This window comes from Westerdykella ornata (assembly GCF_010094085.1).
Source record: "Westerdykella ornata strain CBS 379.55 unplaced genomic scaffold EI97scaffold_3, whole genome shotgun sequence".
Taxonomy (NCBI): Eukaryota; Fungi; Ascomycota; class Dothideomycetes; order Pleosporales; family Sporormiaceae; genus Westerdykella; species Westerdykella ornata.
Genome location: NW_022986853.1, coordinates 1,256,321 through 1,271,964, shown reverse-complemented (window position 1 = coordinate 1,271,964; position 15,644 = coordinate 1,256,321). Strand labels below are relative to the sequence as shown.

Below are 15,644 nucleotides of genomic sequence, written 5' to 3'. Positions count from 1 at the left end.
CACTCACTTGGGGTAAGCTAGTCTGGTTGGTCTGGTCGAGCCTGAGTGCCACAGATCCTGGAATGTCAAGAGTGCTAGCTGCAGCAGGCGGTAGAATGTGCCCGTGAGAGTGTAGTACTCAATACTTTTCTTTCAGCTAAACCCCGTTTGTGGACCTGCAGTGGTCGAGTTGCGTGTGGGTATTCATGTGTCCAGAATTGAGGACGCAGTACATGAATGGGTGAGTAGAGGACTTGTACCATGCCACACAACGGTTCCACACAAGGCATCCAACTTGGAGGAGATGAAATATAACCGATACCGGAGAATCAAAAGATCCATTCAATGGAGAGGAGATCCGATACATCTATAATAGTGTGCAATCCTCCTTTTACTAAGGGGCCTACCAAACCCATAACTCTCCCCGTTCCTCAAAGCACACACACGTAGCTCATCTCCAAACATCAACCCTCCCACCTCACCTTCTCACTCCTCAACACCTCCACCAGCCCAACAGGCAACAAATCCCTCTCACCTAACTGCAACCCCTCGCCACCAAACCTCTCCTTCACCTCACCAGCATACAGCGCATAGATCCACCGCCAATACGGCGTATCCTCCATCTTCCTGTTGAACTGCGCCGAACCCACCACATCCACGTGGTGTTCCGGCGGACACTCCATCAGGTACCTGTACGCCTGGTACAGGTACGGCGACGTCTCTTCACGGTAGGCGGAATATTCCTGCCAGCTGAGGAACGGATCGTCGGCGTTGTTGCTGCCAGCCGCATCGTCACCGAGTCTCTTCGGTCGGTCCTTTCCCGTATCCCACTTCTCCTTCAAGCGCTCATATACCTCCTGTTCCTCTTCAAACGCCCGCTCTATGCGCTCGACCGGATCGCGCGGCGTCCCAGGGCGCGTTGCGAAGAGCGCGATGAACGGATTCCGCAAGCCCAGCCCGCCAAGGTTAGAAGGGAAGTAGAAGAACCCATCCGGTACCGAGTCGTCGGTGCCGAATCGTTCCATCAGCATCCGCCGCAGGTACTCGGTGGCATTGGCGACGCCGCTATCGGCAAACAGGCCGCGTTGGATACGCTGGAAGGCCTCGATGATCATGTCGTTGTGCGCGCGTCCGAGGCAGTTTGCCGGTTGTCCAAAGTTGGTCGAGAAAAATCGTGACACGTAGCTATTCCATGCCTGCACCCACGCCATGACCGAACGACAGGCTCCGAGTTGCCGGCGGAGTTCCACGATATGTGCGTCAACATCGGTTTGGTTGATAACCCAGCGGCCTACCGATGGGTCGAGGACAAGGAAACCCCATTTGATCTTCCCCTGTGGCAGTTTGGCAGATATAGCACGAGAGGTATTCTCGTTGGCGACAATGAGCGCGGCACCGGTCTTCTCTTCGTTCATCTCCAGACCCATGATCTCCGCGAACTCCTTGATCGCCTCCCAAGCTTGGACACACGTACTCTCCTGTCCCCAACACCAGAGATCATCATGGAAGCGGTAGATATTGGCCCCACCCGTCCGCTTGTTAACCGCAAAGTCCAGACAGAAGAGTAGTGCCTCGCTCAATGCATCGGCAAGGACATGGCTCATTGGAACTCCGCACTTGCGGACGCGGCCTTCCGCATCGGCACCATCGTGGGAGAAGACCAGAGAAGGCTCCAAGAACTTCTTGAAGAAGCGCAGCCATTTGTCAGGGACGCCGAGGAACTTGAGAACGGCGAAGATGGCGTCGTGGCTGAGCGACGGGCCGAACCATCTGAAGTCGGACTGCAGGACTGTGAACTCCCCGTACACCTTGGTGTTGAGTAGCATTTCCGTCGTCAACAAGCGCAGCATGCCCTGTTTCGTAGCCAGCGGTGACCTGGCGCCACCCCTACGAGTCCCTGACGTTCCGCTAGAAGGAGAATCTTGATCCTCGGCGGCGTAGTCGATGTAGTCGTCGAACATCTTGCCTGGAAGCTGGGTCATGAAGTAGTCCTCCTGATACATAGTCCGCCGCTCATCACGGACAGTGAGCGTTGAATCGGCAATTCCCGCTGGGATGAAGTACTCGCGCCGCCTCCTGGCCTTCTTGTCCATGGATCGAAACGGGGTCTGCAGCCAGGCACCCGAATGGTAAAACTTGACAAACGCCTTCTTCATCTCCACTGCCCAGACCTTACCGATGAAGTGTAGCAGGATGGCCTGGTGTGTTTCCTCGTCCATAAAGACACGATATTTACCATTCAGCTGGCGTCGCATCTGAAGAGGGACGGGAGACGGATCCCATTCCCAGGTGTCAAGTCCCTCAAGATCCATGTTGAGAACATCGACGAGCTCGTCGAGAACAGCAGATTGAGTCTCCAAGCCTACGAGTGCCTCCCGCTTTTGGCCAGCAAGCAAGTCAGCCTGAAGTACGCCTCTGATGCAAGACTTCAGAATCTCGGGGGTGAACCGCCTCTCTGGCGTCGTCAAATCATCACTTCGAGAAACCGGGTGCTTGGGGGTGTGAAGCTCCGACTTGAAATCCATCACATGCCTCATAGCCTCCCTGAGATCCTCCAGCGGAGACTTCTTCACTTTCTTCCCTTGGCGAACATTGCCGAAGATGTCGTTCAGATACGCCTCAATCCTTGCTTGATCGACCTTCTTCTTCGTGAACACATGCGCCTCCCACTGAGCCTGCTGCTCATGCATCTCTTTCCGTCCGAGCTGGTCGAAGTCGAGGCTATCTGTATCACTGCTCGGACTCTCCAAATGCTTCGACACGATGCCAGGGCTCGGATACTTTATCCATTCCATGATGAGACTTCCAAAGAGTGAGGCATATTCATACTTTGCGCTGCCAATGTTCAACTCTCGCTCAAGCTTGATCTGCCACTCACGGAGAAGAGACCCGCAGACGGATGGATCGGAACGTGCTTGGAGGTTGAAGTGTACCAAGTTGCGGAGAGACAGGTCTGGTTGGCGGGCAGTGACACCGTATTGTTCGAAACCGTCAAGGAGAGCTTGCACCTTAGCTCGTGTGTCCCCGGCGGATGCGACCTTGTCGAGGATGGCTCTCTTCTCGGCCTCGTATTTCTCGCGGTGGGCAGCAAGCTTGTTGAGCTTGCGCTCCGTGACGTGGCGAAGAGTGGGGAGCTCTGGGGTCGACATTGTTGTTCTTGCGTGAAGAGAGTGGAAGTGTCTCTGGATATCTTCTCGAAAATAGGTGTGATTGGAGGTGCTGACAGCTGCGGCGCAGCGCGGATAAGCTATGGCAGGAAAACCAATATGTTTGGCGAGTCGTCGAGGCTAAAAGCAGAGGTTTTTGGAGGAAACTCGTGCCTAGGTAGTATGGGCGACTGGTCGCCCTATAACTAAAATTCCTGGCCTTCACCGCAACGGCGCCTGCCCTTCCGCTTTTCACGTTGCGAGGTAACCATCGCATTGTGAAAGCGCCCTTCTCCATTATTCTTACCAGACGCATCTCGGACGCATAATCAGTCAGAAAAACCAAAGCAGAGGTTGTTAGAGGGAGCAATCGTTGTTGTGAGGGAATGGAGCAAGGGCAAAAGGGCGGAAAGGGAAGTTCCAAGATTGGTGCCTGGCACGTGAAGGAGCGCGGTCCAAACCAATGAGATCACAGCTCCGATAGTGATGTACGGCAAGGAACAACACATCCCAAGAATGAGAAATAGCTTTATCGAACACTTCACTCTGATGGTCGTCACATCCTACGAGGCCTAGCAATCATGCAGGACAGGCAAATAGAACCCTTATCCCACTTACGGATTGCGAAATTTTTGAATGCGGTACCCGTCTTTCCAAACTTCTGTGATATATTTATTCATAGCAATCATCAATCCCAAATCAAACACAACTCAATCAACCCACACGCAGTCCCCCAGCGCTATCACTACTTCTTCCCCCCATCCCCCTCCAGCTCCGCCCTCTCCGAACTCCCCCCATCCAATTCCACCCTCGGACTCGTAACCTCCATTTCCTGCCCCTGATAATACGCATACTTCTCCGTCCGTTCTGCTCCTCCTCCTCCTCCGTTGTCCGTGTACGGATTCTGCGCATCCAACTCGACTGCTTTCCCATTCCCGCTTCGCTCCCGCCGCCAGAGCAGGAATATGCCGGCAATAAGGATGGAAACAGCTGCGACGGCGCCGATGGCGATGCCGGCGATGGCACCGGCGGAGAGGGAGGAGCTCGAAGAAGGAGAAGAAGGAGTGGTGGGTTCGGGTGCTGGGTTTGATTGTGCGGAGGTAGGTGGTGACGGGGTCGCTGTTCCTTGGGCATTTCCTGATGTAGACGCTGTTGAAAGTGTAGCTGTAGCTGTCGCTGCCGTTGGAGATGCTGCCGATGACGCTACCGATGTGCTACTCGGTGCGAGCAGGCTCTGCAAGTTAAACTCCCAGGTCGTGGCGGACGGAGCAGCGGCCGATAGAGAGGAAAACGTGTCGTTCATGACGGCGGCGGAGAAGTTGGAAATTGGGTTTTCGGGGGCCCAGCAGATGTTTATCTGGCCCCTGACTTGTGTGCATTCTTCTCTGGGTAAACGTCAGTACTTCGTATTTCCTTCCAAACGATACGATAGTCTGTAGAAGATAGGGATGTGTGTACGCTAATATGGAACGCCTGTATTCCTTCTCCCTATTCCTACCCCTCTATCTGAAAAAGAAAAGGAAAAGGAAAACAAACCTCTTTGCCAAACAGCAAAACACGTTTCCATCGTTCATCTCACATCCCGTTTGGCTTCCCCCCGGCGCCTTTCCTCCCTGCCCACTGCACGTCTCGCTGCCCGTCCAGCACACGCCCCCCTTCCCCGGATCGCAGCAGTAGTACTTGTTCAGCAGCGTGTCCCTCGAGCACACCTTGGGTGGCTCGCACTCGAAGGGCATGTCCGGGCACTTGAAGCCCGTGGCGTTACTCGCATAGTGGAATTCTTCGATGGCGGCGTGGAGGGGGAGAGGGAGGAGGGCTAGGAGGAGGGTGAGAGTTGATGTTGCTGTTGCTGCTACTGTTGTCGTGAGGGGGGGGGGCCGCCGTGGCATCGTTGTACCGTGTCTATCCTAGCCCTCTTCGACGAAGAAGGGAAATTGGAGGTGATGTCGAGAGCACAAAGAGAAATCCGCGAGGCATTGTCGGCCCCCTCGCTTTGGTTTACATATCAGGATTCACACCGGGTCCCCGGTCCAGTATCGCGGCGCGTACCAGGAAACCGGGTCTCCAAACCCAAGAGCCGGTGCTTTTAGGGCTGATGTGATGAAATGATGAAGGGTGAGCCACGAATGCATCTGGCTGTGGGGGCTGCGAGTAAGGTACCAATGAAAATGTCTCTCGCGGCATCATAAAAATGCCTTATGAGCATTCGAGGGATCAACACTTGCACCGCTGTGCATTATTTGCAATTGTCCATCCTCGCGTATTGCGGACTTTGCTGTCGTTATAATAATTCACTCCATACAAATAAGCTCATAACTCCATGATCCCTACCCGAACCCCCAAAACTCATGCACATAATAAACGAACTCCCATCATCCCCAAGTCTTAAACCACAAAGATACCCAAACTGCGAGCTTCCGACAACGAACTGCCCTAGCATCCATCCCGTACCGACGACCCTTCAATTCGCCCATCTCATTGGCGCTGCTGTGCTTTTTCGCCCCCATGACCCAGTGCTAGCGTGTCCAACGCCTCCCAGATTCAGCGGCATTTTCGCAAAAAGAGGAAAATGCGCACCATCGAGTCCCGTACACAACAACCTCTGGAACCGCATGCACAGTACAGAGTACAAATAATGCATCCCTGGCTCTGCGCCACTGTTCTTATCCTGCAAGCAGCACAGTAAACAGTGCACATTACATGTCCTCTTGAATGATAATACGAATCCTCTTTATTGTAGATGTTCGACTTCAGACTCTCTCATAAGTATAGTGTCGACTTACGTCCATATCTAATCTCGTGGCCTTTTGCGGGAACTGAGGCAGCGGACCGCCCCTTAGCTTTTCATTGAGACTCGTTGGGACCAGGAAAAACAGCAAACTCTCCGCGCCAGAGCTATGCAATTGGTGTATACGCAGAATGGCGCAAGAAAACAATAATGACCTCCCGCCATGCTTTAAGGAGAGAATGGAATCCAAGAGAAGAAACCCGTAATCATAACACGAAACTCCCTTTTGTGGAACGCCGAACATGAAGGATATGTACAGGACGGGACCGTAACAGATCAAGTCGAAGCAGATGTTGGAAAGGATTGTGATCATGGGTGTTTTACCAAGTTTCCTACGACCTCAAGTCAGTAAACGGATCCTCGAGCTTGAAGGCGAAGAGGCAACTTACAGCAATATACTGCCCATCTTCCCTCTTCTTATCCCAGAACTCTCGCGCCTCTTCCTCACTGATGCGGCCCTTACGCATGGCGACATCAATAAGAGCCTCGTGGACGCCTTCACCCATGCCTTTGCTACTACCACAGACGAATACGCGGCCATCCAGTGCATTGATGACGAACCAGACGATATCGGCTTGGACGCGAACCTCGTCCTGGACATATTTGGCTTCGCTATAGCCTGACCGGACTTTACGACTCTGTACGACCTTCTTGATTTCGCGCTCGTGATCGCCCAGCTCGCCAGAATACAGTTCGTCCAGCATGGAGTCGCGTACACCTTGGATGAGCCATATCTTGTTCGCGCAGTTCGCGTTCTTGAGCCTGTTGAGGATGAAGCCGCGGAACGGCGCCATGCCGACCCCGGCGCCGATCAGGACCATGGGACCTTCTCCATGGAACTCCTTTGACAGGGGATTCGCCATAAGACCACGGAACATGGGAATCCGCAGATCCAGTATGCTGCGATCAACACCCTCATTCTCAGAATTGATGAACGCCGTCGCCACGCGCTCCATGAAGCCGCTGCCAACGCCTGTCCGAATGGCGCCTTTATGATGCCAATCTGGGGTCTCATGGATTGTGACAGCAATTTCGATCAGTCTCCGACTGCCGGGAAGACCAGGACGGGCGGACGAGATATGCGGATCGTTTGAGAGCGAGTAGAAGCGAGGCATGAGTTGGTTGAGGACGGAAAGCAGATGAGCGAGGTTCGGCTTTGACGAAGGGAACGCATGGAGAAGTTGCGCGACCGTGATGTGTGACGTCGTACGCAGATCGCAGAAGGCGGCCTGTCCTTCGGCGGAGCACAGGTAGAGCAGAATTTTCTTCTCATTCGGCGCATCAGCGTACTCGGCCATGACGCGAAGGAGAGCTTTGGTCGGCGGATTGGACTGCACATCAGTACACCACGTCAGGAGCTCCCGGCGTGTGGTGATGAGCTCTCGCGGCTGATCATCACCCCATATTGTCGGCCAGCGTCCGGACTTGGTCTTGAGCGTAACAGGCTTGTCGCGAACAAACTGAGGAATGCATAATATATCAAAAAGTTCGTTAACGACTTCCTGGGAGTTGGGTGGGCACACGCCAATAGCACCGCCAACCTTGAAATCCACACCACCCTCATCGGGATAGTCCGTGACGTCGATATCAAAGTGAAATGTCCGCTTCTCGGCTCCGGGCTTGGTCAATTCGCGTGCATGGTACAGCGGCGCGGGAAAGACGGAATACGGCGGATGCGGCTGAACAAATGGCGGTGGCTCCTTGTAAACGGTGGTAGCGTGCTTCGTGTCCTTCGAAGGGAGGCCCTCGAATGCCATGTTGACTGGAGGTAGCTCGAATGTATTGGTAAGCTCCGTATCCAGAGACAGCGGTCCCAATTGAAGATTTAAACTTCTGAAGGCGACATTGTCAGGTATGACAACAGGCACAAAATCGGGCGACGCGGTATCCGGAGCCAATGTCTTGAGCAGACAGCATCCTCCTCCGCAGCACTGGCTGATGAGCTTGGTTGCTGTCTCTCCCTCACCCAGGATCCGTCTGATGTCGGATGGGCTGTCTGATATAAGGGTTGTCGAGGCGCGGCGGCGACCGGGCTGGGGTTTCGGCCCATTGACATCGACGACGGCGGCGGGGAGGGCTTCGAGTTTGTCTATTATGTCGTCGACCTCTGGGGGCTCCGTGACGGGGGTTACTGGAGCGTCTTCATCGCTGCTGTGACTGCTCCAGAGCATGGACTCGCCCGCGGACTTGGGCGATCCGGTGTCGGGCTGGGAGCTCGAGGAGCTCGTCTTCTCGGGCTTCAGCACGGGGATGTTTTGCGGTTCAGAGGGTATAGGATCGTCAGGGTGTGAGGTGGACCTCGTAGGTATCGTATGGGTAGCCATGGTGCGTAGGAGATGTGGAGGGAGAGGCAGACGCGGGGAGGAAACGGCCGATGAAAAGGACGCGATAAAGAATCGGCCTAGACAAGTGGGCCATGGTTAGCATCCTGACTCAGCCGCGGGTGTCCAAGATAGCTTCAGGTCGCGCAGCGGCGGAAGTGGTCGCATCTGATGCGGCGACGGGCTCGCGGACGCAGCTGCGTGGGTGCTGAGATGATTGCAAAGCGACGTTGTGACATGGTGTTGGGTCGTTAATCTGATTATCAGATCGTGGGGGTGGACTAGTGGAAATCTCACCTTTGCCGCGGAGTGACAGAGGCGTTGAGCGAGAAAATAAGGGCAGCCAGCACGCGCGGGCTGGGATCAATGGAGGCCACACGGTTGCGAGGGGGAAGCGATTGTTTTACAGTAGTGGTTTGGTATGTACGAGGTTGTGGTAAAGGGTGGGATAGCAATGATGGTGACGAGATCCGAGGAAGTGACCGCACAGTGATTGATGAGGTCAATAGATGTGCCGTGGGCCAATCTGCTGCCCCTTGTGGCCGGCTGCAAAGCCCATGCCGAATGACGCCGGCTGCGCGATCGGCCTGTATTTTATTATTGTGCCTGGCTGCGTCTGTCGTCTGCTTCCAATACTGATTTCTTCAGGTATCACTACAAGCACACGGTGCTTTATCATGGTATCAGATCGTGCACCTTTTGGTGGCTGCTCCTACCAACGCCGAACATCTTCCAATTGTCAAGGTATCAGTATTGTTGCTGTTGTACTGTGTACTATGTAATAACAAGTCCCACTATTACCAATTGAATTCAGCAGCGCGGCTGTCGTAATATCTTGCAGATATGCCCGAATTGTGGGAGGACACGGCATCCGTCTGGCTCCCCACACGGGTACAGTCACCTCTTGCCACTAACTGACGTCGCAGCCCGCCGAGCTTGCTGAAAGAACACTTCCAGCATTTGAAGTGTGTCGACATTATCGTTATCTCGTGCACCTTTATTCTGGCGGCCGTGGAGTCCGGTGATGTAAATTGCGCAGCGTCTACACAGTACTATATATGTAGTCTTCGGTTTATTTTATTTCAGCTGCGATGTCGGTCGTGGTCAGATCGGGCATTTCAGCCTCCACAATGAATGAACCATACCCTGGTAAAGGTTAGTCTTACTGTGTACACAGTACACTTAGCATTCACTATCTGTGGGGCAATCCGTGGACGGTAGCTTCACTATCCGGTCCCAAGTTCGCTAGCACCAGAAGCACTTTTTCAATGCTTGCTGTTCAAAATGATCAACTTCGTCGGTTAGAGTGGGTCAATGACGGCTTCCTTACTGTGTAGGTGGGCAATAGCGACGCGATGTGAGAAGCTTGGTCCATGGCCTTAGTATCTATTTAGAGGACATCGCTACTCTAAATATGTTTTATATCTCTCCTCTCCGCCTCTTCTACCCTTGACTAATACCTAACCTCAGACACGTCAGGTTGAAGCAAGCAATTCATTCGCCAAGATAAACATGCGCGTGAAATGAATTCGGCCAACTGCGGTTGCGTAGATGTATTCCTCACCTACTTGATGCCGACATGCATCTCTACGGCTTGCAGACCGACCAGGCAGACAGAAATCCCTTGGCCGCCTGAACAAAGCCTAGATTTTGCGGATCCTATTTTCGCTGAATTGAGCTCTGGGTCCTCAGGTGTAGGCCGAACAAAACTACATAGTAACCGTCCTTGTGTAGAACGCATTGTATATGATCAATACCTCGTCACAAGGTTGACCAGACCTATTGACACATCCTCTTGCTCTGGATCTTCTCAAGCATGTTTCATGCTTGAGATTCCTGCAGGTCCCGTGCCGTGTGCAAGTTTACCAAAATCATGAAACCATAACACGCAACTCACAGCAGATTCTCAAGAATTGCAAGAAACCTCTGCTCCTCTGGCGTTGTGCAGGACTCATACCATCGGATCTCACCACCAACCTCGGAAACACCGTAGATACCGTCCTCATCACGTTATAGTCCTCACCACCAGCCTCACCACATCACATGCCCCCAACTCACTCCACATTCCTCATCAACCTCTTCCAATTCCAACAAAATCCCGCAACCAATTACCTCATTCCCATGCGCCAGCACCTCATCAAAAACCCACCCCTTAAAAAAATCTTCACCTCAGAAACATGCGGCAAAGGCTTTATAGCAGTTAACGGCAACGTCGCTGCCGTTAACGGAATCCATGTGTCAAACGGTGACCTGGGAACTCTTGGGACAACGAGCCAGACGCAGGAAACCAGGGATCGGAAAACTTTGAGGCTAGGATGGAGTGGAGCCAATAATGCGGCGAGAGCGGCGGGCGGTTGGCGCCGGGAAGAAGGGGCGTTCGTTCCGTTGACTGTTTTAGTAATGAAACGGGATTTGTCATTAAGCAAAGGGCGCTGGTTGCAAAAGCTAAGCCACAAACATCGAAGATTCTGGATGGCGGCAGAATGACATAAGCATTTCCGTATCCTTCCAGCGACCAATACCCGACGGAAGCCGCACCAACAGGTGCGCATTGCACACGCCACATCTCGAATATTCCGACGGGAGGCGCGTGGTCGCGGCGGTGTTGGTGACTGGTGACATGTTTGTGTGGATCTGACGCCGACGCTGGAATCTCACGATGCAAATTCAAGATTTTCTCGGTGGGGAGTGAAGAATTTTCTCTCTGTTGGTTGTTTCCCTTAGAGGAAGGGCGATGGAGTATATAAAGGGAGGGAGGGACGCTGGGAAATGAAGCAGAACAACAGAAAGCAAACCAGTTACCTGAACGACCTACTACTCTACAAGCCTCATCAACCCTTCTACCAACGATCCACGTCGACGCTCCCAACACTCAGACACACCTATCGACCATCTCCATCACATCAACCACAATAACCATGTCGTCGACCAACGCTACTCCTCGCATGTCCGGCACCGCCACCCCTGCTGAGGGCTTCCACCAGAAGGAATCCAAGGCCGAGAGGAAGCACTTCTGGTCTTCGCTCAAGCACGCCCTCGTCGAGCACCACAAGAGCGTCAACAACGCTTATGCCGCCTGCTACGGTGCTGGTGTGAGCCGCCCATAAACCCTCGATGCTGGACACTTCAATGCTGGAAACTCCATATTGCTGGACATTTCATTGTTGGATACGTGGACACTTCATTGCTGGGCTTTTCATTCACCGGACGGCTCCATCGCATCTCAAGCTCAAACTCGGCATTTTCTGGGTCTCCCAATGACGCAATGGGAAGGAAGAAATATCGGATAGACATGGAGGAAATGGCAAGAGATGGAAGAAGGATTGGATAGGCGGGAGAAAAGAGAAGGGAAACAAAAGTGCTTTTTACGTTCGATACCCACGGATCAGATGGCCAGATGGCGCTCAACCCAGGCTGCGCCAGTCGGGTCTGGCAGCCTTCGAGGCAGCCTTTAATGTATAATCAATCAATGTTCTGAACAATATGTGCCAGTTTCGCAAAATGTGTCAGTGACTGTTTGTGGTCGTGTCTCGATGATTGAGCTGACTGCTCCGTACATGGAGATGTTCTGACGTTCGCGAATTGCTAACTGCAAGTGAGCAGGCTGGTGCAGTATTGTATGATATACTGTGTACAATATCCGGAGGAACCCAACTAGGATAACAAGCTGCGCACAGTACGTAGTATGGCAAAGATGTCAGTGGCAGGAGCCAGCGGCCATAAAACCCCGCAATCCGCTACCTTAAGTATGATCACCTGCACAGTGGTAATACTTGTACATAGGGGGTGAGAGTCAGACATCCTGAAAAGTGGACTCAGCAGTCTGCTGATGAGAACATGTCCGTATGCCAAGAATAGAAATGGAAAACGAATCAATCCGAAGTCCAGACTTTCAACCTCGTGTTTGTGGAGGTCGTGGCTGTGGCCATGGCGCTACCATCACAGGGTACAATCTCCACATATTCGCGAGAAGGAGAGGATATCAGGCCCTCGCGACAGCGAAGCATGGCGGAAGAGAGGACGACAATGGTTCTGTATTACACGTACCTGCATCTTCGATGAGACGGGACAAGACAGGAAACCGCGACTGGAGCGTGAAAATGATAAGACAATCCTTCTGATGTTTGTTACAACTTTCTCCTTTCGCATTGTAGCCGAGCCCCGACGCTTGCTTACTCCGGCTGGGGAGGTTGGTCACTCGCGTGGCTGGAATGGGCACTCGGGAAAGTTTCATTGAAGGCGCATCGCCGTAAGACCCAATTTTCCCCTTTTTTCAAGATAGCTCTTTTCAAACCAAACTCCTCACTTGTTGGGGCCAGGAACAAGTGCGGTGCCTTTGGTGTTGAAGAGTCGCCGCTCAAGGTGCGTCATCCTACGGCCAAGAGGTCGCCTGGTCAACCTTGGAACTCCTGCGTCTAGTTGCCTAAAGCGGTAAGGAACGACGCTCAGGTCAGCCCTCCTCTCTCCGCCGTGCCTCAGCTTCACGCAGCCCCCATTTCTTCCTACACCTCCCCCACTGTCGCTCAGACTGCCATCGTTTGGTACTCCGCACCCTCGCTGCGTTTCTTCGCAAACACTGGCGCCCTCTCCTCGAGGCAAGTTGTGGCATCGCGTCCCGCAGCCCAGGGCGCCCTGCGACCCACCGGACGGCTAGCAAACTGGGAATCCAAACCCACCCAACCTCCATGGCGGACCCGCAACATCACTACCAGGCCTATCAGCCATACCCTTCGCTCGCTCAACCGTATGACGACCGCGAACATGCATCCCACGACGACTCATCCAACTCCCAATTCCCCCAGTCAGGGCCTCCGCCGCCAACACACCGCATCCCCGTAGGCATGCACCCAGATAGTGGCTACAGCAACATGCAATCGCAACATCATTACGGCTCGCAGAACTATTCGGACTTCTCGCCTGTTGGCATCACGCCTGGAGCAGACAATCTCGGCGAGGCCGCACCAGGAGGGGGAATCAACGGGGTCGCCATGGGAGTTGCTCACGCGCATGAAAGAGAAAGTGGAGCACAAGCTTTGAGAGATGTAGATAACATGATACGGAACGGTGCTGGGCCTTCACCAGGACCACGGAGCCCACCAACGGCAGCGGGTGGGCCAGCTGCTCCTTTCACAGACCACAATCGTTACGATCCCTCGATACCCCGACGTCCCGTACACCCTCAACCGTCATATGGGTCGAACGTACCTCTAGCAGCAGCAGCAATACCACCTGGAAGTGCCTTCGGCGGAGGCAGCTGCACGACGAGCAGTTCAGAACGAAGCCTTCCTTTGGATTGCCGACCAACACCCCCTGACTCGGTCGCCGTCTTCGGAGACGGCCCGTATTCTGGATACTCTTCCTCGAATCTGAACCTCGCGCCACAGTTAGGCGCCATTAATCCGAACGAGGCCGATGATGACGATGACTGGGGTATAGGTCCACAAACGTCTACGCAACAGAAACGGAGGTCATTCATTCCTTTCACCGGTTCCAAGGAGCAAAGTCGAGAGGGGACGCCCACTGCTTCTGCGGCCGCCTTCGGTGCCGGTGCCGGTGCTGGAGCAGCGTACGCTGCGCAAGATGCGAGCGGCCAATATCAGGCTGTACCGCGAACGCCTGGATTACCCGGAGACGTGCCGCCTATCTTGAATGAAAAGTCGGAATGGCTAGCATCACAGAAGACCGGTAGCAAGCGGCTGAAGTGGATTGTAGGATCGCTCATTGTGCTTGTTATTATAGGCGCCATCGTAGGCGGTGTTTTGGGTGCCATACTTACGAAGAAGAAGGACGGTGGAGGTGGAGGAGGCGGCGGCGGCGGCCCCGCTACACCCGAGACCGTGGAAGAAGACAATAAGAGCGACCTTACCATCAAGAGCGCCGAAATCAAGGCCCTCATGGCGACCCCTGGCCTGCACAAAGTCTTCCCAGGAATGGACTATACACCCCTCAACGCACAGTACCCCGAGTGCCTCCATGTCCCGCCGTCGCAGAACAACATTACTCGCGATATCGCAGTCATGTCCAGACTCACAAACGCAGTGAGATTGTATGGTACCGACTGCAACCAGACCGAGATGGTACTCGAGGCCATCGACCGTTTGGAGCTAACGGATATGAAGGTGTGGCTGGGCGTCTGGCTGGGCAACAACAAAACGACCAATACGCGCCAAGTCGACCAGATGCACAAGATTCTTGACAACTACAAGCCCGAGCGCTTCAAGGGCGTCATTGTCGGCAATGAAGTCCTGTACAGAGAAGACCTGAAGGAGACCGAGCTCCTGGATATCGTCGAAGAAGTCCGCGATCAGCTGAAGAGTAAAGGCAGTAATCTGCCCGTGGCGACGTCCGACCTCGGCGACAACTGGACCGCGGACATGGCAACGAAGGTCGACGCCGTCATGTCCAATGTGCATCCCTTCTTCGCGGGCGTGACGGCTGAGGAAGCGGCGGGTTGGACGTGGACGTTTTGGCAAACCCACGACGTGATACTCACCAAGAACGATCCGAACATCAAGCAGATTGTCGCCGAGGTGGGATGGCCGAGCGGTGGCGGCAACAATTGCGGAGGTAGCCCCTGTACGAGTAAGACGCAGGGGAGTGTGGCCAGTGTGGAGAATCTGAATACGTTCATGGAGAGTTGGGTTTGTCCGAGCCTGAAGAATGGGACGGAGTATTTTTGGTAAGTGGATTACTTACTTATTCAAGTGAGTGAGGGTGAGAGTGCTAATGATGGAGCAGGTTCTCGGCTTTTGATGAGCCGTGGAAGGTCAAATTCAATGAGGACGGGAAAGAGTGGGAGGATAAGTGGGGGTTGATGGATGTGAATCGGAAGCTTAAGCCTGGTGTCAAGGTTCCGGATTGTGGGGGGGATGTTCAGTTGCCTGGTTGAAGAGATGGGTAGAATAAGAGAAGGAACAAGAGGATCATCGATGCTGGGGAGACGTGGTGTGATTGACGGCGCTTTTACTTCTTCTTTTCTTTTCTTTTCCTTTCTTTTTGTGTATGTGCATGGTTTGCTGCTGAGCTTTTGAGATGGGGATATCATCATACTGTTGTGTGTTTGCGCGGAGGGAAATGGAGGAATTGGCAAGCTTGGGGCAAAGGTATGTGTGTATGGTGTTTGGGGCCGTCGTCGTGCCTTGGTATAAGGTAGTTGTCTGTCGCATTTTGGGCAGGGGCGTTCTTTTCATGGGGTTTTCTTTGTCCTTTTTTTTTCTTTTCTTTTTCCTATGCTCTTACTTCTTTTCCTCTCTGCGTTTTTTGGTCTCTTTTTTTCGCCGTTCTCCAGCGGAGGGGTGAGCGGCTTTGCAGAGAGGTCAGCTAGAGACATGCGTTTGTGTACCGTGCCTGTTTGGAGGAATGGGTGGGTGTTGTGTATGTGTGTATAGCTACATTCGAGGGCTTGGTTTA

At 53.5% G+C, this 15,644-nt stretch overlaps 5 protein-coding genes across 5 annotated transcripts; 2 read left to right on the top strand and 3 right to left on the bottom strand.

The window, feature by feature from the left end:
• Positions 1 to 288: 288 nt before the first annotated feature.
• On the bottom strand, positions 289 to 3,504 carry EI97DRAFT_430655 (uncharacterized protein). The gene has a single exon (XM_033797745.1). The coding sequence runs from the start codon at positions 3,126 to 3,128 to the stop codon at positions 444 to 446; it is 2,685 nt and encodes an 894-aa protein (XP_033657162.1). The 5' UTR covers positions 3,129 to 3,504; the 3' UTR covers positions 289 to 443.
• A 366-nt stretch (positions 3,505 to 3,870) lies between these two features.
• EI97DRAFT_464843 (uncharacterized protein) lies at positions 3,871 to 5,222 on the bottom strand (the record flags this gene model as incomplete). Its single annotated transcript, XM_033801443.1, has 2 exons — positions 4,662 to 5,222; positions 3,871 to 4,510 (listed from the first exon to the last, which is right to left on the bottom strand). Exons 1-2 carry the CDS (start codon positions 5,012 to 5,014, stop codon positions 3,871 to 3,873), a joined length of 993 nt encoding a protein of 330 aa, XP_033657161.1. The 5' UTR covers positions 5,015 to 5,222.
• Positions 5,223 to 5,832: 610 nt separating this feature from the next.
• Positions 5,833 to 8,662, bottom strand: EI97DRAFT_464842 (uncharacterized protein). The gene is made up of 2 exons (XM_033801442.1): positions 6,303 to 8,662; positions 5,833 to 6,245 (listed from the first exon to the last, which is right to left on the bottom strand). Exons 1-2 carry the CDS (start codon positions 8,235 to 8,237, stop codon positions 6,234 to 6,236), a joined length of 1,947 nt encoding a protein of 648 aa, XP_033657160.1. The 5' UTR covers positions 8,238 to 8,662; the 3' UTR covers positions 5,833 to 6,233.
• Positions 8,663 to 10,800: 2,138 nt separating this feature from the next.
• Positions 10,801 to 11,761, top strand: EI97DRAFT_430652 (uncharacterized protein). The gene has a single exon (XM_033797744.1). The coding sequence runs from the start codon at positions 11,153 to 11,155 to the stop codon at positions 11,339 to 11,341; it is 189 nt and encodes a 62-aa protein (XP_033657159.1). The 5' UTR covers positions 10,801 to 11,152; the 3' UTR covers positions 11,342 to 11,761.
• A 1,158-nt stretch (positions 11,762 to 12,919) lies between these two features.
• Positions 12,920 to 15,578, top strand: EI97DRAFT_482280 (glycoside hydrolase; the record flags this gene model as incomplete). Its single annotated transcript, XM_033802063.1, has 3 exons — positions 12,920 to 13,253; positions 13,341 to 14,913; positions 14,973 to 15,578. 3 exons carry the CDS (start codon positions 12,920 to 12,922, stop codon positions 15,121 to 15,123), a joined length of 2,058 nt encoding a protein of 685 aa, XP_033657158.1. The 3' UTR covers positions 15,124 to 15,578.
• Positions 15,579 to 15,644: the final 66 nt, after the last annotated feature.

Bases quoted from the DNA above. Each gene is read 5' to 3' on its own strand.
- EI97DRAFT_430655 (XM_033797745.1), bottom strand. From the start codon at position 3,128: ATGTCGACCCCAGAGCTCCCCACTCTTCGCCACGTCACGGAGCGCAAG.
- EI97DRAFT_464842 (XM_033801442.1), bottom strand. From the start codon at position 8,237: ATGGCTACCCATACGATACCTACGAGGTCCACCTCACACCCTGACGAT.
- EI97DRAFT_430652 (XM_033797744.1), top strand. From the start codon at position 11,153: ATGTCGTCGACCAACGCTACTCCTCGCATGTCCGGCACCGCCACCCCT.